This window comes from Capsicum annuum, chromosome 5, assembly GCF_002878395.1.
Source record: "Capsicum annuum cultivar UCD-10X-F1 chromosome 5, UCD10Xv1.1, whole genome shotgun sequence".
NCBI lineage: Eukaryota > Viridiplantae > Streptophyta > Magnoliopsida > Solanales > Solanaceae > Capsicum > Capsicum annuum.
Genome location: NC_061115.1, coordinates 100,297,176 through 100,319,700, shown reverse-complemented (window position 1 = coordinate 100,319,700; position 22,525 = coordinate 100,297,176). Strand labels below are relative to the sequence as shown.

At 35.4% G+C, this 22,525-nt stretch overlaps 1 protein-coding gene across 1 annotated transcript; it reads left to right on the top strand.

Annotated features, from left to right (window-relative positions):
- The first annotated feature begins 913 nt into the window (after window positions 1–913).
- On the top strand, window positions 914–21,916 carry LOC107870730 (PHD finger protein ALFIN-LIKE 4). The gene is made up of 5 exons (XM_016717338.2): window positions 914–1,169; window positions 1,412–1,444; window positions 3,480–3,708; window positions 4,033–4,168; window positions 21,326–21,916. Exons 1-5 carry the CDS (start codon window positions 1,073–1,075, stop codon window positions 21,566–21,568), a joined length of 738 nt encoding a protein of 245 aa, XP_016572824.1. The 5' UTR covers window positions 914–1,072; the 3' UTR covers window positions 21,569–21,916.
- The last annotated feature ends 609 nt before the right edge of the window (window positions 21,917–22,525 follow it).

The window sequence follows — 22,525 nt, the reverse complement described above, 5'->3', positions numbered from 1 at the left end:
TTCCCTCAATTTCATAGCTACTTCATTCATACCTGCAGTAATTATCTCTGCAGTAATATTAGAATTTGCGATTGACTTAAGTTTGTAGCAATTTGATTTCATTATTTTCAGCTCTTGTTTTGTGGAGTTCAGTTTATTATTTTAACATAATATGTGGTTAAAAAATAAGGCGAGTTAAGCAAAGAATGAGATGGGTGTGGATTTTTAATCTTTAAATTAATTAATTATGGATTAATGAGAAATTGATATATCATTAACGATTTATTTTTATTATTATCTAATATTAAGGTTGTTAAATAAAGAATATTTTGAAGATGGAAGATGGATGTAAAAAATATTATAGAGTTAAAAGGTGAATATAACAAACATTATAGGTAGGAGTGGGCATTGTATGGTATATAACGAATTATCATACCGAAATATACTACTTAGTATTATTATAAAAATATTTAGACATTGAAACTTTCGTTACTCTATCTTGATTGTAATATTTTTTTATGTAACTGACTAACAAAGGGAGTTATTTGTATTTTTTTTTTTTTTGAATATTTCTTCATATGTAATGTGTATTTATGAAATAATTGAGATGTGTTTTTGAAATCTTAAAATAATAATATTTTATTATATGAGTATATATTATCGAAGTTGAAAAAATTATAATTACCGATTACTATATCGCAATATATTAAAATAAAATATCAAAATACTGAGTCATATCAAATTAAAATAATCAACAACAATAAACCCAGTATATTTCCATATAATAAGATCTGTGGAGGATAGAATGTATGCAGTTTATACCACTATTATATCGCATATTATAATAGTAATATAATACTTTTAAAAATTAAATACCAAAATTATGTATGGAAATTTCAAATACTACCATGCCCTAATTAGGACCAAATGGTGAATATAATATAAGTACATGTTTACATCATTTCCCACAGACGAACGGCATTACTTTTCCGTATTCTTTTGGTTACCCAAAAAGTCGTTGAAAAAAGTGGAGTAGAGGCAGAAGAAAAAGCAGTTTTCGAGAATTTTTCGAGAGAGTGCACAAAATTCGGGCATGGAAGGAGGTGCACAGTATAATCCCCGCACTGTCGAGGAAGTTTTTGGAGACTTAAAAGGCCGTCGTGCCGGGTTGATCAAAGCCCTTACCACTGGTATACTCTCTCTCTTTCTCTCACGCGCCGACGCATTCCCTTATCTACCAATTGCATGTATATCCTAGTAAAATATTTTTTCCCAAAATTATGAGATAAAAAATTCTTCTTTTTCTGGGTTTGGAGAGTTCGATTTGTTCTTTCGGTTTTGTGTTTTTTATTTTTAATTATTTGAGTTTTATAGTGTTGTATTATTGTACGCTGTGATACTTCAGAGGTTTAATTTGGCCATTCTCTTGCAGATGTTGAGGAATTTTATCAGCAGTGTGACCCTGGTGAGTTAGGGATCTTTACGGTCTAGCGCGTTTTAAATAGAATATGCATTATTTATTTGGTACTGTTTTTGATCAGAAAAAGGTCCAATTTTAATTGATGCGTCAGGTGTCTTTGTGGTAATGGGTGCCCTCTTAGTTATGGAGTAATAATATAAATATAGTCTTTGAGAAGATATTGAACTTTATAAACTTGCAATGGATTCGTCCGCTCACACTTGCTTCGTGTTTCTGATTCCTATTATCAAGAAATTAATTTGCTAATTTTCTGCTTCTAAATCTCACTGCATTATTGTTGTTTAACCTCCTTTTTTCGTTTTGCTGGCTTGTTTATGTAGTTGCTCTTATGTTTTCATGAGTTCTAAATTGAAGTTGTTCATTTATTGGATGGACTCTATTTGTAGACACATTGTACTGACTAGCTATTTGAAGGGGAGCTTTGGAGCAACGGTAAAGTTGTCGCCGTGTGAGTTATAGGTCACCATTTTGAGCAGTAGAAGCAACCATGCTTGCATTAGGGTAGGCTATCTATGTCATATCCTTTGGGGTGCAGTGGGATGCTTTGTGCACTGGACTGCTCTTTTATTTTCTATTTCCTTTTTCGTCTTGCAGTGATTTCACTGAATTAAACCTTTTTATTTGATGCCCCCTAGGGAAAAGATGGATGCCCAATTGGGTCTTTGATCTTTCCTGCTCCTTCTGTTACAATTTGGAAAAAAAAAAACATTTTTCTTTGATTGGAAGGGTGTTATCTGCATCAGCAAATCTGAAAGAGGACGTGTGTGTGTGTTTGTTTGGGGGGGGGGGGGGGGGACCAATGAAAAGTTACAGTCCTCTTTTACAAGTAAGTGGCTATGTAGGTCACAGTTCATTGGATCCAGACTGGTCATGTTATCTATGTTTCCAAAAACTTTTTTTTGAAGGATGGGAATACATTTTTCAGGCCGTTCACTGCAGAAGGGACCATCTGTTCACATTTTACTTCAGCTCACCTTACTGTATTTGAGACTCTGAAAAGGGTATTCAAGAGCCTGCACAACACCCCACCCCTCATTTGTTTTCTTAGAATGGTGGCCTCCTCTCACCTTAGGTTGAGTGTAATGTGAATCAGTTGACGATTACTAGTATGATGAAGGAAGGAAGTAATAAAACTAGACACAAATATTTACAGTGAAAGGTATACTTGAACATGCAAGTTTAACAAAATAATTTTTCTTTTAAAACTTGCCTGTTCAGTGGACTTGATACTTGCTTGAGCTGGCCTAAAGATGTGTCAGTCATTTCCTTGCTACCGTCACTCAGTTATTGTCACAAACTTGACTCCAGTTTCCAATGGTTAGGCATTTTAAAGTTGAAATATTTTGGAAGGCTAGTGTTCCAACTTTCTAATAATGGGCTAGGTTATGGCTTGAAATGTGGATAGGTTCATGAATTTGGGGCTCAAAATCTATTAAATATATTTGACTTGACTGTGAAGTTTTGTGTTCTATTGATCATCTTAATGGGGTAAACTGCTTCAAATCGTTGTTCTATATTCCCCATGACAGTTTGTGATTTTGGAAGATCTTATAATTCTTCGTCATCCTGATCTATGAATTCCATGAAAAGAATGCAACATTGTTCCTCGGTATAGATCCTGAAATGTCTTTTAGTGGAGTAAGACGTCTGATCCTGGAATGTCTACCTTAGACCATTAAAACAGATGTTCAAGTACTTTTATGGTTTCTTTGACATATTATTTATTGCTTAAAAAAGGGCAGCCCGGTGTGCTCTATAGCTCCCGCTATGCGCAGGGCCAGGGAAGGGCCCGACCACAAGGGTCTATTGTACGCAGCCTTACCTTGCATTTCTGCCAGAGGCTGTTTCCAAGGCTTGAACCCGTGACCTCCTGGTCATATGGCATCAACTTTACCAGTTACTCCTAGGCTCCCCTTCATTTATTGCTTAACTTTCTGAAAAATAGATTAGGTCATCTAAAACTTTTTGATGATGTCTCAACCTCGAAAGTTTCTTCCCTCTCCTCATTAAAACCTTGCAGAAAAGGAAAATCTTTGCCTTTATGGATTTCCAAGCGAGCAATGGGAAGTCAATTTGCCAGCTGAGGAGGTGCCTCCTGAGCTTCCAGAGCCAGCACTAGGTATAAACTTTGCCAGAGATGGGATGCAGCAAAAGGACTGGTTGGCCCTAGTTGCGGTTCACAGTGATGCATGGTTACTCTCTGTTGCTTTTTATTTTGGTGCCAGATTTGGCTTTGACAAAGCTGATAGGTATGTACACTTGGTTTTTGTTGACATATTTTACAAAAAACAGTTGCATTGCCTTCTGCCTTCCTTTCCGTGTATCCAATTTTCCTTTGATGAATTGTTTTTTTCAGTTCATCATTTATATTTATTTATTGTGGTGTAGCTTACTAGGAGCTGTTTATTCTGTTAAGTAACTAAGCAGTGTTACTCTGCAAAACCCTTGTATGTGAATGGTCACAGGAGATGCATGTGCATGTTTGTTCATGAACAGAAAAGCAGTTACCTGCTTAGTTTACTTTAGTGAAAAGCTTCTTGTTTTACCTATTTTTTGTTGTCTCTGTGATTCAGGAAACGCCTGTTCAATATGATAAATGACCTGCCAACCATTTATGAAATTGTCACTGGAGCTGCCAAGAAGCAAGTAAAAGATAGATCATCAGTCTCTAATCATAGCAGCAACAAATCCAAGTTAAACACTAAAGTGGTACGAGTCACTCTGAAACCCCCGACCCAAATAAAAATTGCCGATTCTTTTATAATCATTTCTTTGCAGTATTCGTTACAAAGATAGCAAGTGGTAGTTCCTGACCAAATCCTTGGACTCTTGGACCATAGGCCACCAATATTAACCTTGAAATTTAAGGTTGTAGTCTAAAAATTAGATATCCAAAAAAGAAAAAAGAAAAAGGGGGTTGTGGCCTGAAAGTATTGGTCAAGGGATCAGTTATGATAGTTGGGATATGACCCATGGATATCACACCCATCTTTTACTTACTAATTTGTTTATATGTTTGTAAATTCTTTACTTCAGCCAGAGGTGTAGTTAGGGACTTGTATACCTAACTCGTATTGTTTTTGAAGACTGATGACTCATATGGCTAGTAACTAGTCCATAGAGAACAATTATAGTGACTAGCACAATTTGTTATATAAGATAAATGACATGGATGACTCAAGCATTTGTGCATTTTCCTCCTATAGTTAATATTGGAGAAATGCGGATGAATTGAGTGGAGCTGATATAGAGGATATAGTTTATCTAATTTGCTTGGACTCTTCACTTTCGGTGCCGCCCCTGTGTCGACACAACATGGTTGTGGGTGTGGGATCTTTACGCGATCTGGTCAACCGATTTTGGATACTTTGACCAAAATCGACGGAGAAAGTCTAGACAGGGCAGCCCGGTGAACTAAAGCTCCCCTATGCGCAGGGTTTGGGGAAGGGCCCCACCACAAGGATGTATTGTATGCAGCCTTACCTTACATTTCTGCTAGAGGTTGTTTCCAAGGCTTGCACCTGTGACCTCCTGATCATATGGCAACAACTTTACTAGATACTCCAAGGCTCCCCTTCGGAGAAAGTCTAGACAGATTTAATGATATCTATAATCAAAACAAAAGTTAAGGTGAAATTGAGGAAAAATGGGATACCTTGTATATAAAAAATTCCGTCACTCCTTTTCCGTTTATCTCCTTCCAGGATTCTCCTCTCGATCAATATTTTCTCCTCAAGTATTTCACATAATGTCACATAATTTAGGTTTTATAACTTTGCTTTAAGATACTTGAATTATTTTTAGCCGAATTCCAGCATCCATATCCATACTTGGATCCGTATCCCGAATCTTAAAAGTGAGATCATGAGGATCAGACCTCTAGATCCGCTCTGTATCGAACAAGTCCGAGCAACTTAGCAATTTATGGATCAACCCATTTAGTTTGAGTTTAAGGGTTAGTTGACTATGGAAGATCCACATGGTAAAATATGGTCCACTTGTACCCATGCTATTGACTAGATTTTTGGAATATGTATACGTATTTTGGTTAGAAATGGCAACATGTCATAAGGTGCACCGACGCACTTTGCAAATAACATTGGTTGTCTTTTCTTCTCTATGATATTGCTTTCTATTTTATCTTTTTCCTCATTGCATATTATTCTCTTTTGTTTCTTTTTCTTTTTTCCAATGTGTTATTCCTTTTTTCTCTTTTTATTCTTTCTTTTCTCACAAGGTAATTTATTATCTTTTGTACGTCATTAATCATACGTCATTATTCATTAATCTATAGACGACTTTTACACAAATGAGGCCTCAAGTTCCAAGCTAGTTACTTAATCTCGAAATTAGATCTGTATACTTCCTAGCCTTCTTGGAGTTACTAAACATACTAACTCTTTCCTGGATTTCTAGCTGAATTTGCTGTAAAACTGTGTCTTTGTCTATAGTAGGACCCCCATACAGTTTCCAACTTCTAGCAGTCCAGATATGATAAAACAAAGCATGATAAACCAAGATGCTTGCTCATCATCTTCCAGCGCTTCCTCCTAAGCTGTTGCAGAGCCCTTTCAATGTCAACCTGTAGCAGCAGATCCACCTCTAACCAAAGTCATTCCACAATGCAATGGACTAGACACATTCCACAAATAGGTGCAGTTTCCACATAACCATGCTCAGATAAACAGCAGGTAGGATCATCCAGGGAATTCCCATTTTCAGTATCCTATCTTTTGTCAGTAGTTTCCTTTGAACACACAGCCACTAAATAAACCTGTGATTTGGAATTCATGGCATTCCATATAGATTGTGACAGGTTCCATACACGTCTCCTTCCAATCAAAGAAGATAACTCAATGATACTGAATATTCTCCCGAATAAGTTAAGAGTATATTTCCTGTTTGTATACCAGTCACCGATCACCCCTTTCAGTTATGAAGCTTCCTCCAATACCAATTTCTATCAGCTGGTGAAGAATGTGCACAGAAATTTGAGTCCTTCACATACACCCCATGAATCCACTTTACCCATAACACATTAGACTTCTTATTCAAACTCCAAATCAATTTGCCAACAGATGCCATATTCCAGGCTGTACAGTTTTTGATGTTGAGTCCTCGAGTCCTCAAACTTCTTAGGTAAACACAGGTTTTCTCAGGCCACCAACTCAATTTTCTTCCTCTTATCATTGCTTCCCTATAGGTATTCTCTTCATTTCCTATCCACATATTTCAGCACACCTTAAGGGAGTACAAATACCGAGCCACAAAAGTTGTGGAATGAGAACATAACTGATATAATAATCTGGATCCTATCTGCATATGATAAGTATCGTGCTGATGCTTAAGTAATCTTCTCAGTGATCTTGATCAACAACTGATGGCAATCCAGTTTGTTCCACCTTTTAGGAGATAAAGTTAAGCCAAGATATCTGATTGAAAAGGTCACCAAGGCAAAACCTGTTCTCTTTAAGGGGTCATTTGGTAGAGTGTATAAGTATAATGTTGAATATGGTGTATTCGTAATACTTGCATTAGTGATGTTGGTATTAGTTATGCTGACATTATTTCTTATACACTGTTTGGTTTGGTATATTAAAAATAATGTCTTGTATAATTTTTTTTAAAAAAAGTTGTCAAAAATACCCTCTACATTTCCTCCAACAATTCCTCAAACAAATCCAAAACTTAAAAATCCAAACCCTTCTTTCCCAAATTTATAACCTCCAAAACAAAAAAAAATCCAATTTCATATCCATACCCCAATTACAAAACATGATCCTAGTTTCCTATTCACGCTTGGGGGATTTGAGACTCTATGTTTGAGACAAATATGAAGAGATTGTTGGCATTAGATATTTGAGATGTACAAACACTAAATACTTGGTACAACACCTCTATTAGCCCACACTACTTAACACAATTTGCAAAATCAATGACTTCTGCCCATTAAATTGGATTCCCTTCTATTCAGTCATCATCTTTCACAACAAAACTAAAATCACCTATTCACTGCTATTATCGCTGTAAGATTTAGGGCTTATAAACTGTCGAATTCGATAAGATGTTTGCGACTGTGATAAGGTACATAGGGAGGAAACCAAAGCCAAAGATGAACTCAATTGAGCTTACAATATTGAGGGTAAAGTGCTGATGGAAGAAAGACTTTGGGAAATGTTCTAGTAAGGCTTTGAAGGGCAAACTTGTCATTTATTAAGTTAATACATGTGTTAAAACACTTGGTATTATTAATACATAGGAAATGATGGGTATTAATGACATACACCTTAATACACAATAGTGTGTATAACTAATGCAAACACTAAAATATTATACCAAACAAGGTATTAATAAGAGAAAAGACACTATTTCCCCCCTGAAATTGTCCGGTCAACTTACTTTAGCACTTAAACTAAACTTCTGTTTATTTACCCCCCCCTTAACATCTTTAAAATGTATTATTTTCACCCCTCAAGCTGACATGAAATTTTTTTTAGAAAAAAAGAAAAAAAAATTGCATTTTTTAAATTAAAAATTGATATGGTCCCACTTTTTAATATATACTAGTTTAGGTGTACGCGCCTCGCGGGTGTACCTCACTTTATTGAATTCAAACATTACACTAAATAGGATATTTGTTTAAATAATATAGATGAATACTACAATTAAATTCAACATCTTTTGGAGAATTAATTAGATGAGCATCAATCATATTTTCCCAATAAGTAAATCAGTTTCTCCTTCAGTTTAACGTGTATCTCAAGAAGTATTTCCTCAATAGAATCCTATTTTAAAAATAATTAAATTATAAATTAAAGAAAATAGTGAAAAGATAATTTTATCTAAAGAAAGTCTTTTAATAAAGGACAAAAAGTTCAAATCACTTTTCTAAGGGTCTTCAAACTTTTAATATATTATATATATATATATATATATATATATATATATATATCCCTTCTTCTTCAATGACCCCAGCCCCCACCCTCGCCCTTCATTGCCATCTTTTTCATTACACCACCACCACAGCTCCTCCTTTAACCACTAATTTCACTACCACCAGCCTCCTTCCCCTCACCCCCACCCCCATCACACCCCCACACTAATTTCTCCTCCCTAAACCCGCCACCCGCCACCCCACTCCCCCTTCAACTACCAGTTTTATCACCACCGCCCCCCTAACCCCCAATTTCTTCTTTTTCTTCAATTACCAAATCCTTCACCCCCACCTCCAATTTCTCCTCCTTCAATCCCTTTGACTTAAGATCATTAAAAAAAGAATGAAATTTGATTTCAAAAATTAAAAGTTATCTTTGTGTATTTGAAAATTTGAAATAAAATTGAAATTGAAGAAAAGTTTATTAGTAGTGGTGTTAGTGGTGGTGGTGGTGTTAATGGTGGCGGTGATCTTAATTTTGTGCGTATAATCTTTTGTGGGTTTGTTTTAATCGTTTTTCGATGAGTTTTGCCGGAATGTGAAAGAGATTTTGTAGTTGTTATTGCCAGAATATGAAAGAGAAATAACATTTTGCCGGAATAACTTTTCTTCAATTTCAATTAATTTCAACCCTTTCGATTTGCCGGAATATGAAAGAGATTTTGTAGTTATTGCCAGAATATGAAAGAGAAATAACATTTTGCCGGAATATGAATTTTGCCGGAATAACTTTTCTTCAATTTCAATTAATTTCAACCCTTTTGATGGTGCCAAAGTCTTGCCAATTTTGTGTGTATTTTTTTTTTTGTAGGGGTGCTAGATGGATGGTTTGTTTGATACGGGGAAGGGGGGTCGGTGTTTGCAGGGGGACTGGGGTTTGATGAAGAAGAAGAAAGAAAACGGGGCACGTAGGGTGGGGGTGAGGGAGGAGGGTGGATGGGTCTGATGAAGAAAGAAAAATGGGTGGGGTTAATTTTTGATATTTATTTACATATATATATTATGTGGATTTTTTTTTAAATTGTAACTTCTTACGTGGCAATGACATGACACTGATGTGGCAATGACATGGTGCGAGTGTAGTGCACTCTCCGCTGTGAGAGTGGTAATTCAGCTTGGAGGGGTGAAATTAATACATTTTAGAGATGTTAAGGGGGTAAATAAATAGAAGTTTAGTTTAAGTGCTAAAGTAAGTTGAACAGACAAGTTCGGGCGGGGGGGGGGGGGGTGATGTCTTTTCTCTATTAATAACACACAAGAATAATGCATGCTACTTTGTTTTAATACACTCTCCCAAACGACCCCTAACAATTTCATTTTGGTATCCTCCTCTACCCATGCAAAGTTGATATTAGATTTCTCTAGATTAGCAATTAAACAAAAGTTTTGGTAAAATGTTCAAGGGACTCCATGATTCTGTTCACAAAAGATTGATGACCTTTACAGAAGATCACAAATCATCTGCAAATATAAGATTAGTCAACTGGCTTCCTTTACACATAAGATGAAATTTGTAATCATGTAACTCAGCCACTTTGCCCTAGGTTCTAGAAAAATATTCCATAACAAAAACAAAATAATAGAGTTGAGGTGGATTACCTTGCCTCAAGCCTTTTTTGCCTTCAAAATAACCATGACCCTCCCCATTAACTTTCACAGAAAATTTAGTTGATGTAACAATGCCATTGTAAGTTTTACAAATCTTCCGGGAAAACCAAACGCCAGTGAGCATTTCCTCCTCAAAATCCCACCTTACTATAGCATATGCTTTCTGTTAGAATATGAGTAAGAATAAGAATAAAATATTGGTACTATATCATATGCTTTTTGTTAGAATATAAGTAGGAATAGGAATAAAATATTGAATCCTACTTGGAAAAGGATTGTAGTGTAGTGTTCTAATTGGAAAAGGATTGAAATTTAGTGTCTATAAATATGGTCTTAGTGAAGTCATGTAAAAAACAACAATTCAATAATATTTTTCTCTTGTATTTCTCACATGGTATCAGAGTCTCTACGATCTTGGTAGAGAATCAAAGAGCTTCCGTTGTCGGCCAGTGGCTATAACCCATATATGCCGCCCGTTTGGCCAATTATCATGTTACCAAAAGATTGGGCCACCGTGCTTCTTTTCGGTGACTATTTTCTCATATCTAATTTGCATAGCACCGTGCATCTTTCCGGTGATTACTTTTTTGTATCTATTTTCCATAGCACCGTGTGTCTTTCTGGTGACTACTTTCTCATATTTGATTTGCGTAGCATCGTGCATCTTTCAGGACTACTTTCTTATTTATGAGTTACATAGCACCGTGTGCCTTTTCGGTGACTCCTTAGATCTAATTTGTCTTTCTGTTGACTCAGATTTGATTTGTGTAGGGTCGTGCCATAATTCCGACCCTATCCATATAATTTCTCTTTTCCAGTAGGGTCGTGCTATCATTTTGACTAATTTTTTTCTTGGATTATGATCACTTTTTTGTCGTCAAATCTAATAATCTAGCGCGTGAGCATGTTTTAGCTAGTTTTTCAATGACTTTCTTGTTTAAGATCTACTCATCTCTTGATTTCGAGATGACCCAAATATTTTATACCAGTTTTCGGCAATTTTCCAATGACAAATCGACTTTCCGGCGATGTTTGCTACTTTTCTAACCACTTTTTCAGTTTGTTCCTTTTCAACTGAGGTCTCCTAGACATCCAGAACAGTTTATCAGTTTTCTTGCAGATATCTTCACCAAGTTCCTCACTGATCCTCGTATTAATTACTTCCATAACAAGTTTGGTACATATACCTTCTATGCATCGGCTTGAGGATAAGCCTGTCAGGGGTTCGGTACCGGGATCGCCGAACCGGTGTAATTGGAATCGAATTTGAAAACAGGTCCCCATTGTCGGTGTCTTGTATCGAAACCGGTACTACCGGTACCGGGTATACCAAAATTTTACCTTGTTCCGACCTGGTCCGTTGGGATCGGAATCCGACTCTTACCATTTTTTTTAAAACTTAAAAATACATTTTATCTTAAAATTTTTTGTTATATAAAAACAATTTCTTTATTTCAAACTTTATAAAAATTTATAAGATTTTGACTTATAATTTTTTTTTCAAAAACTTGTAAAAAAAGTATTAAACTTGACTTATAGAAATTTTATAACATTGATTTATAAGAATTTATTAAACTTTTCCGAACTTTAAGTTACACTATTGAAGTTTATTTTTTTCAAAATTGTAAAGTTACAAATATGAACTTTATAATTTTAGCTAAGTTATTTATAACATTAATTGCATTAAATAAAAGACAAATTTTAAAATAAAATTAAGGTACATAGCCTATATATCTATTCAGATTTCATACGTTGTACATGTATTACAAATATTAAAAGAGAATCTAATCTATGCAACCACCTTCTAGGAAGGGTTCTGTTTGAATTAGATCTCTAGTATCTTATTAATATCTATAATGTCCAAAATATTCTAGTTGTAACTTAGCTATTTCTTCGGCGGACATATTTTTCAGAATTGGTTTTTTTCCTTGTTACTCCATTGCGTCCATTCCTTTATCACTGTTTTCCTCAAATATTTCATCTATTTCATCTTCGATTTGGGGAGCCCAAAATTTCTTCGATCGGCATTGGTATTATCTCTAAATAATACGAAATCTCCAAACTATCCTTTGCTAATGAATATTGATATCTCCAATTATAAATCTTCCCGAGCTAAAAGCTTGCTCCGAAACAACTGAAGACGCTTGACTTGCTAGCATATCTCGAACCACCCATGAAAGCTTTGGAAATTGTTTGATACGGGTCTTTCACCATGCTAAAAGTTAAAGTTGTCCATTTACATCTCTAATATTAACCCGATGTTAAGAAAGATATGAATCAGAATCATTAATGCTAAAGCATTGAAGACCAAGTTTTTCACCCAATTCGTCATCTAAATCATCATATCTTGGCCTAGAAGTAGGAGGTTCGGCCGACTGAACATTTTGTTCTGTAACTTGATACAAGTTATACAAGCTTCTAGCTTTAGATACTATGTTAGCACACGTTTGAACTGATGGCTTTTCATGAGGTCCAATTTCTAAGTTTTTGTAATTTTTTTGAATCATCATCATTACACCAATTTCTTCGAAAAGCGAGTTGAACAAAGCAGCTGTCAAATAAATTTGTGGAATCAAAAAATATTTTTTAAATTTATCAATTATAACTTCAATTGACTCTTTGAACAAAATAATTTCTTATATTCGTTAAGTACTTTAGAAACAACAATAATATTTACTAAAACCAAAGAAATAGTTGGAGTATATTGAGCAGTACTGTGTTAGTAGCTTGATAAAAAGTTTTCAAAAATTTACAAAGTTCTTGTATTTCAATCCAATCATCATCACAGTCTTAAATCAACATCCAAATTATGAGCATTATAAACCAATTGTATAGGTTCACGATACACATAAGCAACTTCAAACATTTGATATAAAAAATTCCATCTAGTAAGAATGTCTCTTGGAATATTTCTATATGGAATGTCACACTCTCCACAACGACGTTTAAAATCTATTATAGCATTTTTTTATTTTTAAAAATAAAACTACAAGCAACTCAAACTTTAAAACAACCATTTCCAAACAACTCAATACTGTCTTTTACTACCAAATTTAAAATATGTGCAACACATTTTACATGAAAATAATCATCATCTATTGGACAAAGTTTAACTTTTAACAACTCAATTTCAAATTGTTAGAAGCATTATCTAATGTGCATGCCATAATTTTATCAATAAGTTTAAAATATTTCAAGTTTTTCCCTATTGTACAAGCTATATATAGGAACCAATTTTAGTCTCGTCAACATATTTATAAGCAATTATTCTTTTTTGCATAATGGTGATCAATCCAATGAGTCGTGAGGATAAATTAATCATTATCGTGAATACCACGATCCATATTAGAAGTAATAGATATTTTACCTAAATAAGCAACGAAGAAAATGACAATGTTCAGCTTGGTATTCAAAAATAAACTAGATATCGAAGGGCCGTGCTAGCACGGACCCAATATATACTATCTTTTGTTTCAATTTATGTGACACAAATAAAATTTAGATAATTAATTATGTTTTAATATATTTTTAGATATTTTAAGTTGTTAGCTATTGTAATTTATAATATTTGAAGCTGTAGCTAATGTAATTTATAATACTCTCCTTGTCCAAACTTATGTGGCATTGATAGTCAGTTATGTTTTTAAAATAATTTAAGTTTTTAATTATTGTGATTTATAATATTTTTTCTTCAATTCCAATTTAAGTGACACTGATATAATTTCGAGAGTCAATCAGATATCACAATTGAAGTAGTGAAGCAGACATGTCTTAAATGACTCATAATAACTTATTAGAAGTGATATAGCAAAATTATTATAAAAAATAGTTGTGAAAAAAATTTAAGTCCTCATATAAGATGTCAAGTTAATTTAAAATATCAATAGTTAATTTATCATTTTTTGTTTATTTTACCTTTTTAGTAAATATTATTAATTGACTTTTTAATACTTAGATGACTTATAATAATTAATTAGGGATAAAATAGTAAAATTACGGTTGAAGCAGCTGAAACAGACATGCCATAAATGTCTATTTTACCTTTCTTATTAAATATTATTACCTTTTTAATACGTAAATGTCATATAATAATTAATTAGTGGTGATATTGTAAAATCATAGAGCAAGCAGACACGTTGACGAAGAGGTGCCTGCTTCTTCGCTCTTCTAGATAGTACTAAAATATCATTTTTAATTGTATTTCATGAAAAAACTTTAAAAGTGGAATTATATACTCGTTAAATATAATGAATAAAACCGGGGTGTGAAGAAAAACTAAAAGACAAACTCATAACGACAACCATTTTCGCTAATTCTTCTCTATGTAGATCTTCACTACATGTCGATGATGAGCTTGGGCGAGCTAGGTTATACATGTTTAAATGAGTCTAAACTATATTACCTCTTCCAAATTTTTCCGCCAATGGTATATCATGTCCTTTTGCTTTAGCCTCCTTTTCTAGACGAATAAATTCTTTATTACGTTTCCTCAAATGCTTACTTAGCAACCTTGTCCCTCCATTGTATCCTCCGTTCAAATGTTTCATAACTTTATGTTTCATAACTTTCTGGCATTTATTGCAAGTAGCGATATTTTTTACCCTATCATGCTCCATAAATTTCCAAACTAAAGACCTTTTAGTACGTTTGGTACCTTTGACCCTAGTAAATTCCGATAAAGGGGAACTTTTTCACCTTCTTCCTGTAATTCCGTAACCGGACTAGTAGGGGTAGGAGTTTCACCTAACTCTTGTTCTTCTGTATTATCTTCTTCCGGTAAGTCTTCTGCAAAATTATCATAATGCCTACTTAGGGTCTCATGGTCTAATTGCATACCGGCACCGACATCGAAACCAATGGGCTGTGATAAAGAATTTTCTTGAACATTACTAAATCTAGCAGTAATGAACTAGTAGTAGCACTATTTTCTTACTTCTACGAAAAACCTTACCAAAGATTTTTTTTGTACCACTACTATTTTTATTGGCATCCATAATTAAATTTAATATAGCTAAAATATTAAAACAAACAATATAAATATTATAACCAAAAAATTAATAAAGAACAAATATAGATACTAAAAAACAAAAATATAGAGATTAAAGTTGGAACGAATATATCGAACGTCTGCGTAAAAGTTGACGTATAACAAATGTCGGAATTTTATGATGATAATTGAAGCTTGTAATATCTTCAAAAAATCTCTTACTCCAATTAGCTAATGCAACAATTATAAATAGTAAGAGAATAATAAAGAGATTTTTAGAGTTTAATATATTAGAGAGAGTGAGAATTTTTGTGAGGGAAAAAAACAGGTATAAGGGGGTTTTTAAAGTGAAAATTTGTTAAGGGGTAGTAAGGTACTTTTTGTGTGTGGGGTGAGGGGTGGGGTGGGAGTCAAAATCGCCGTTGGTTGGCCCCCAACGGCTATATTAATGTTAACCTCAAAAAAAAAAATCAGATTTAAATACGATTGTTTTCCGGCCGGACCAGAATTGGGTCTACCGAAAAAAATCTAGGGTCCACACCACTACCAGGTTTCGAACCGTTTGGCTACCGGGTTTACCGCTTCCAACCTGTACCGCCCCGGACCGTAACGGGTACCGTGGCCGGAACCGGACCGTTTCAGTGAAGGTCCGCTCCGTTGACAGGGCTACTTGAGGGGGGGAGCGTTGGAATATGAGTAGGAATAGGAATATAGCATATAGAATCCTACTTGGAAAAAGATTGTAATTTAGTGTCCTAGTTGGACAAGGATTGAAATTTAGTGTCTATAAATAGGATCTCAGTGTAATTAGGTAGAAACAACAATTCAATAATATTTTTCTCCTGCATTTCTCACACTTTCCTAAGGGGTCTATTTTCATCAAACATCTAGCAAATATTTTCCTATTATAATGTCTCAACTCTTAACAAATCATGACAAATGAGAATGTTATGAACTAAACAAAGGCTGCTTGTGTCTTAGAGATCAAAGAAGGCAAGGCACTTTTCAATCTCTGACAGATGAGTTTGGATATGCACTTGTAAACAACATTGCAACATGAAATGGACCTATATTGACTAGCATGTGCATGGTTAGTAATTTTAGGAATAAGATAAATCATGGTGGCATTGATTAATTGGTTTAAGGATTTTACTGTTCCTGAAAAAATCCAGAACAACTCCAGTAACCTCCTCTCTAATGATTCCCATGTGGCTTTGTAGAAGCCTCTATGCTTCTACCATAACTATCAAGACCTGTGCTGCTATTACTGTTAATACCATACATTGCATTCACTCTATTACCCCCTGCCTCACCTAACAATGATTGATAAAATTCCACAGAGAGTTGTGCCACCTCTAATGGACTCATCCTATAGCTGAGTAATAGTCTGAATCAATCTCCTCTACTTGATTATAGATAAAAAATACTTTGAGTTGTGATCTCCTTTCCTAAGCCATGTCACTTTGTTCCTCTGGATCAATAATGATTTTGCATGTTCGGAGGATTCCTTAAATTTGATATTTGCCTCATTTTCAAGCTGCTATATAACTCTATCTTCTGGGCTCAAATGAAGCTGAGATTGGATTGAGTATAATTTATCCGTGTCATCATTAACTTCTTGAAAAATGTTGCTGAAGTTAAGCCCCCCTCAAGTATAAAATTAGCTAAGTATGCAGGCATGATGTCTGTCCAATCACCATTGGTGAAGCCCAGTCAATCTTCAAGCAAACACTATTGGTACCATGTTTGTCATTCTATGTAAGTTGACAGCGAGTCTTATCACTTCAGATAAGCCACATGACTCAACACAGTCATGGAAATCCTGTACCTCTGCAGAAGTCACAGGATTGCTCCCCACCTTATCCATTTCTAGTACCACATTGAAATCACCAAGAACAACACAGGCGGATAGGGCATACTTGGCTAAGGTAGTCCCATAGTTGCTTCCTGTCTTCTTTCAGATTGAAAACATAAGCAATAAAAAACTGCTGTTAAATGATGTATTTAAACTTACAAGTGAGTGCTTAAACAGACCCCTGATGGCCTCCACTTCAAAAAAATCTGGTCTCCAAACAATCAATATCCTTCCATTGTAATGAAAGTTATGATTTGTGATGTAGTTCCAGCACCCAAACATACTATCAGAAACTTGTTGAATTCCATTACGTTTTATCTTTGTTTCAAGCAGACCAATTAATCTTGCCTCTATCTTATTGCAAAGGAACTTCGCTTCCTTTTGCTTATTCGTGCTACTGTGGCCTCTAACATTCCAACTTAAACATTAATCATTCCCAATATATTTTCCACCATTTCCAACCTGACCTCCTTTATCAGTACCTTTATGCATGTCATTGACCTTACCGAGGGGAAGGAAAGTGTTTGCAACAAGCATAGCATCTTTATCTACCTCCATTCGGGGGATTTCACTCTTTGTTGGCTACACCAAACCGTCACTTAACTTATCTTGTGAGTTGATTCCTTGGAGGGTCCTTGTCCTTTAGCTTTTGTACCCTGTGCCGACGCCTGACCACTTGTTCCTGGCCTTGAAGCATTCTGAGTACCTTATTCATTGATAAACAACTCCCTTATTAGCATAGGCATTACCAGTAACTTGTTTTCCAGCCTTTGTAGGTTGAGTTTCTTGGTTAATAGAGTCATTGCTCTGCTTCTTTGTTTTCTGCTTCTTGCACACTGTTGCTTCAGAATAACCATATTTATGGAAAAAGGAGCAAAGTATTGGTTTCCAATCATATACCACCTTTTGTTCAATAACCATGCCCTTTTCATTCTTGAACGTGACTATTTTCAGGCAATTCTGTACCAATGCACACTTCAATGAGCATCCTCGCAAAGTTAAGCCTTATCTTCTTTTCAGTATTCTGGTCAGCCATTGAAGGCTTGCCAATTAGACTTCCAATTTTGCTCAAACCTTTGGCACTCCAATCTTTTAAATCCAGACCAGCAGCCGGATCCAAATAGGAACTGAACATATATCATCTGTTGATCAAAAAAATCATCTCGTGAGAAGTCCATGTCTTCATATCAAGACTTCACAATAAACAGTTTATTATCAAAGTGGTAAATTTAACCTTGTATAACCTCATTTTTTCCCATTTCTGAATCAAACCGCACTAACACAATAGCATTCTTCATCATGGCTTTCTTTTTTATCCCAATTTCCCCCATAACCTCTGAATTAAACTATTTAGAACTGCAAATGGATGATGTGCTCCAAGCACACAACAAACTATCGAATATCTCCAGTATTCAGTTTCAGATGAAATATCTTCAAGGTCAATTGCACGTATCTTCATTTTCGCTTTCTCCATAGGACTCACATAGTCTAATTTAAATCACGCATTAGAGATTTTTGCGATATCAAAAGTTTCCCAGATAGAAATTCTAGGTACAACAGACATACCTATGCTCAACCTCATCCACTCATGATTGTTTCCTTCCATGACTATCTATTGGACCGCCTCAATCCAGTCCGCTAACTTCTCTTTCACCGTCTTAACCACATACGGCTGAGAAATCTGCTCATTTTCATTGGGGTGAGATTACCACTCCCATCTATAATAGATGTCGATGTTTCCGAAATCGTAACTGTTTTCCCATTCGCTGCTACAGACTGCTTCAGCTTTCCTGCTGGTACCTTCGTCCCTGTCTCCAATGGTAGAGCTGTTGGTTTTGCTCTCTTACCCATGGTTGACGTATGCTAGTGCTAACATGTACCGCGAAAGAAGAAGCCAACGAAACTCGTTGCTGGGGCTTTATCGACTTTTACATAATTTGATAATATAACAAGTGTGCATATTTTACATATAAAAGTTACTTTTTCCGGAAAAAGAACAACAAATATATTTTTGCCTTTTCTCTTTGTCCGATTCCATTCCATTTGCTGTCAAATATTAATTAGTTTGTTATCTCTGAACTTGCATGTCCAATATCCGATTCCTGAATTCGTACCTCTCCTATCGTCAGTAGAGGTGCACTCATTTTCTTGAAATCTTAGACCCACCTTTGTTAGTTGAGAGGTATTTAAAAAAAGAACTAAATTTGTAAATTTTGTATTTAATCAATTGATCTTAATGGGACAAAAGCGAGGAAAAATCTATTGGAATAAAAGATAACAACAACAAACCCAGTGTATTCCCATCTAGTGGGGTTTGTTGCATGTTTTATTATGACTTTGTTTACTATCCTTTGTCTTGAGCCGGGGGTCTATCTGAAACAGAAACAACCTCCTGGTCACATAAATTAATCACCAAGTTGGAAAAAGAATCAGGTGAATATCAAGAAGGCATACCACTTAAATTATAGAAAGCCAAATTTTGTGGTGATTATATATATTATAAGTCACCCTTGTTTATTGACCAAATCCGGTGTGTATTTAACACGCACAAGTCACACCCAAATCTTGTTTGAACGACATGAGTGGGACAGGTGGTTTTGGAGGATCTGTGTAACATAGGGTTATGCTGTGTGGTCAGTGAATTATGTAGTTCGGTAAATCTACACAAGCCTTTCAAGCTGATAAGACATTGACTTTTCTTTCTATTGAAGTATGGAGACTTATTTGATCAGCTATGTCTAGTACCAAATGGGCTTAGGTAGTGTTATTAAAGGCCCTCACTTTGTCTCTTAAAGTGATGTGAAACAAGGGGTTATGCACCATGCACTTCATAGGAAGTGTGTGCTTCAAGCAAATGCTGAAATGATCCCAACAAGAAGCAGTCGGTGCTTTGAATCTTAATACTGAAGAGTTGGAGTAATAATGACATTATTGTATATTTGGGTACTAGCGTTAGTTATTCCAATTGTAGTTTGATCATTATAGTACTAAAATTACAAATATTTGGTATTTCTTTATGTCATGAATTGTGCTTTCATTTCAAAGAAGCGGCACTTCACATCTCGCTTTTCAATTCAAGCCCTATGGACCAGTGTTCTGAAATGCGAGCGCATCATCGCATTATGCGGTGGTGTGATGGGAGGCTTTCTCGCTGCGAGTAACTGATGCGAGGCTATTTAACAAATGCGGGCGCATAATCCTATGATGCCAGATGCGCTGTGATGCGAGATGCGAGCTAATGCGCTCTCATCATGTTGATTTTATTTGTAGGGCCATTTTTAAATTAAAAATAAAAGAGTCGGATCAATTTTAAAGTTGAAAAAGAGTCGGATCACTGTTGCCTTCACTTTTGCGAATTTTTAGGGTTTAGCTCTGAAGACAGTCGCGACCTCTTTTCTTCTTCACTGAGATTTTATGGTAATTTTTCTTCCTTCTTTCTTCTCTGTTTTGCTGTTTTTCACTGCTGTGCTGCGACTTCACTGTTTTTTTCTTTTTTGTTTTTTCACTTCTGTTGTTCACTGCTGCGATTAGTTACAGTTTTGCTCTATTTTCTTTCTCTGTTTTTTTCACTTTTGCTCCTCACTTCTTTTTTGCCCTCTGATTTGGTGATCAAACCTGTGATTTTGGTGTTTCATTTAAACTTTTGCTTATATATATCGTCTTTATTGTTGTTTATATAGTTGTTGTGGTTTTTTCAGGTATGACTTACTGTTTGGATGTTATTTGGTCTTTTTTCTTTAAAAAAATTGCGATTCACTTCAATGATGCGGCCGCATCGCTTCTCGCATCGCGTAATGCGTGATGCGGAACCTTGTCGCTTTTTTCTGCATCACGCTTCCCTGAACACTGCTATGGACTTTGTTGCTTCTTGCTTTTTCCTCTTTTTAAAAACACTAGGCCCAGCCACCACGGTTGCCCAAAAAAAAAAAAAAAACACTAGGTTTAGATTTATATGTTGCTATGTGAGATTGTGAGTTGTGAGTGAGTTGGGCTTTTGGTTTTGGTGATGTAGTAGGCAGTAGGTAAATGATGAAGTTATTTTGCATTTTCATAAGCTAATGGAGTGACTTTCTGTTGGTTTGAATGTTGTGTTTTCACAATTATACTTGGTAGTATTCTTTTCTTGATAAAAATAACTAAATTTCATTTAGCTGAATCTGCATAACTGATTTTGGTTTTCATTAATTTTCGGGTCAAAGTGCCTTGCAAATTGAAGTTCTACCTATTTTGCTTTTGCTTTTTATTCTGTAAGTTTTACTCTTTCCTCAGCTCTAGTCCTCATGTTGTGTTCCCATCACTTTAGTTATCACTTCTTCACCGCATGCACCAGGTTTTGTTCGTCTTATTTGAAACTAGACAGTCTCCTGCTATACATTCACCAGATTATCTTAGACAATCGTTTAAAGGCAGTGCATGGCTTGACTGTGATTCTTTATGCATGCATTGCTATATGTATTGAAATAGTTTCGTATTGAAATCCAGGGTAAATACACAAAGGTTGAAGTAAAAGATGAGGAAGATGGATTAGATGAAGAGGAGGAAGAGCATGGCGATACCCTATGTGGGGCATGTGGTGAGAACTATGCTTCAGATGAATTCTGGATTTGTTGCGACTTATGTGAGAGGTGGTTCCACGGGAAGTGCGTGAAGATCACACCTGCCAAAGCTGAGCATATAAAGCAGTACAAATGCCCATCATGCAGCAACAAGAGGCCACGCCCGTGACGTCCTGTTGTATTTGCTGAGTTCCACAGTTGTATTTGTCTCATATTGAACTCAGCACACTGCCATATTACGTACATCAGCATGTGGCATATTCACTCAAAATTTCTGGTCCTTGCTCTTTGTTTTCTGGATTATCTACTAGGTAAAATTGCTAGGTGCTCCTCCATTTGACTCTAAATTTGGACAACATAGAGGTCTTCTTTTAGGAAAACATTTTCCTGTGATTAATGCTAACTTGTGTAAAATTTAGCTGGAGGAGTCAGGTATAATTTAGTTGTTGAACTATTTGGACCCTGATGTTTAACTGAGAGTTGTGTTAGTCTTGGATTGAATGATTCTTTATGAGCGTATGCTGTGTTTTTGTGGTTGCACCTTATGATCTAGTTGACGAGGCAGAGTAGGCAAAATAAAGATAAAGGAATAATGAATTACAGGAGGACAATGAGTTTGAGCGTGAGAACAGAAAGGTACTAGTGTTGATTCCTTAGCAGCTTCTTAATAGAAAACATGCATCTCTGTTATCTCAAAGGAGTAACTGGGCTTCTTTGAAGTAAAAAGACTTCAAATTTCAATATTCTTGGAGAAAGAATCATAATAAATGTAAATAAGGCATCTTTTATCCAATTGCGAAGAGTTTGAACCAAGGTTTTCGGATGAACGGGGTAGGGTATTAATATATCTACTACATAATTTGGATGTCAAAATTTGTCCCCTAAAAAAGGATATGTTGTATGAACCTGTCGTGAGGTATAAGATTTTAAAATCTTAACCTCTTTCGTGGGTTCAACTACTTGTTTAGATGCCTAGGACTTTTGTGTATGTACCAAGCCAGCAACTTCCCTCAAAATTGTCCATTTAAGGATTGTGTACAAAATAATCTACTTTCTACCTGTGCTCCCCCACTTCGATTTCCCCATCATCGCAACCAGAAGAACCTCTTTGAGCAGCTTTTTATGA

Coding starts and splice junctions, on each gene's coding strand:
- LOC107870730 (XM_016717338.2), top strand. CDS start 1,073: ATGGAAGGAGGTGCACAGTATAATCCCCGCACTGTCGAGGAAGTTTTT. Junction 1,170..1,411: donor GATCAAAGCCCTTACCACTG/GTATACTCTCTC, acceptor ATTCTCTTGCAG/ATGTTGAGGAATTTTATCAG. Junction 4,169..21,325: donor CCAAGTTAAACACTAAAGTG/GTACGAGTCACT, acceptor ATTGAAATCCAG/GGTAAATACACAAAGGTTGA.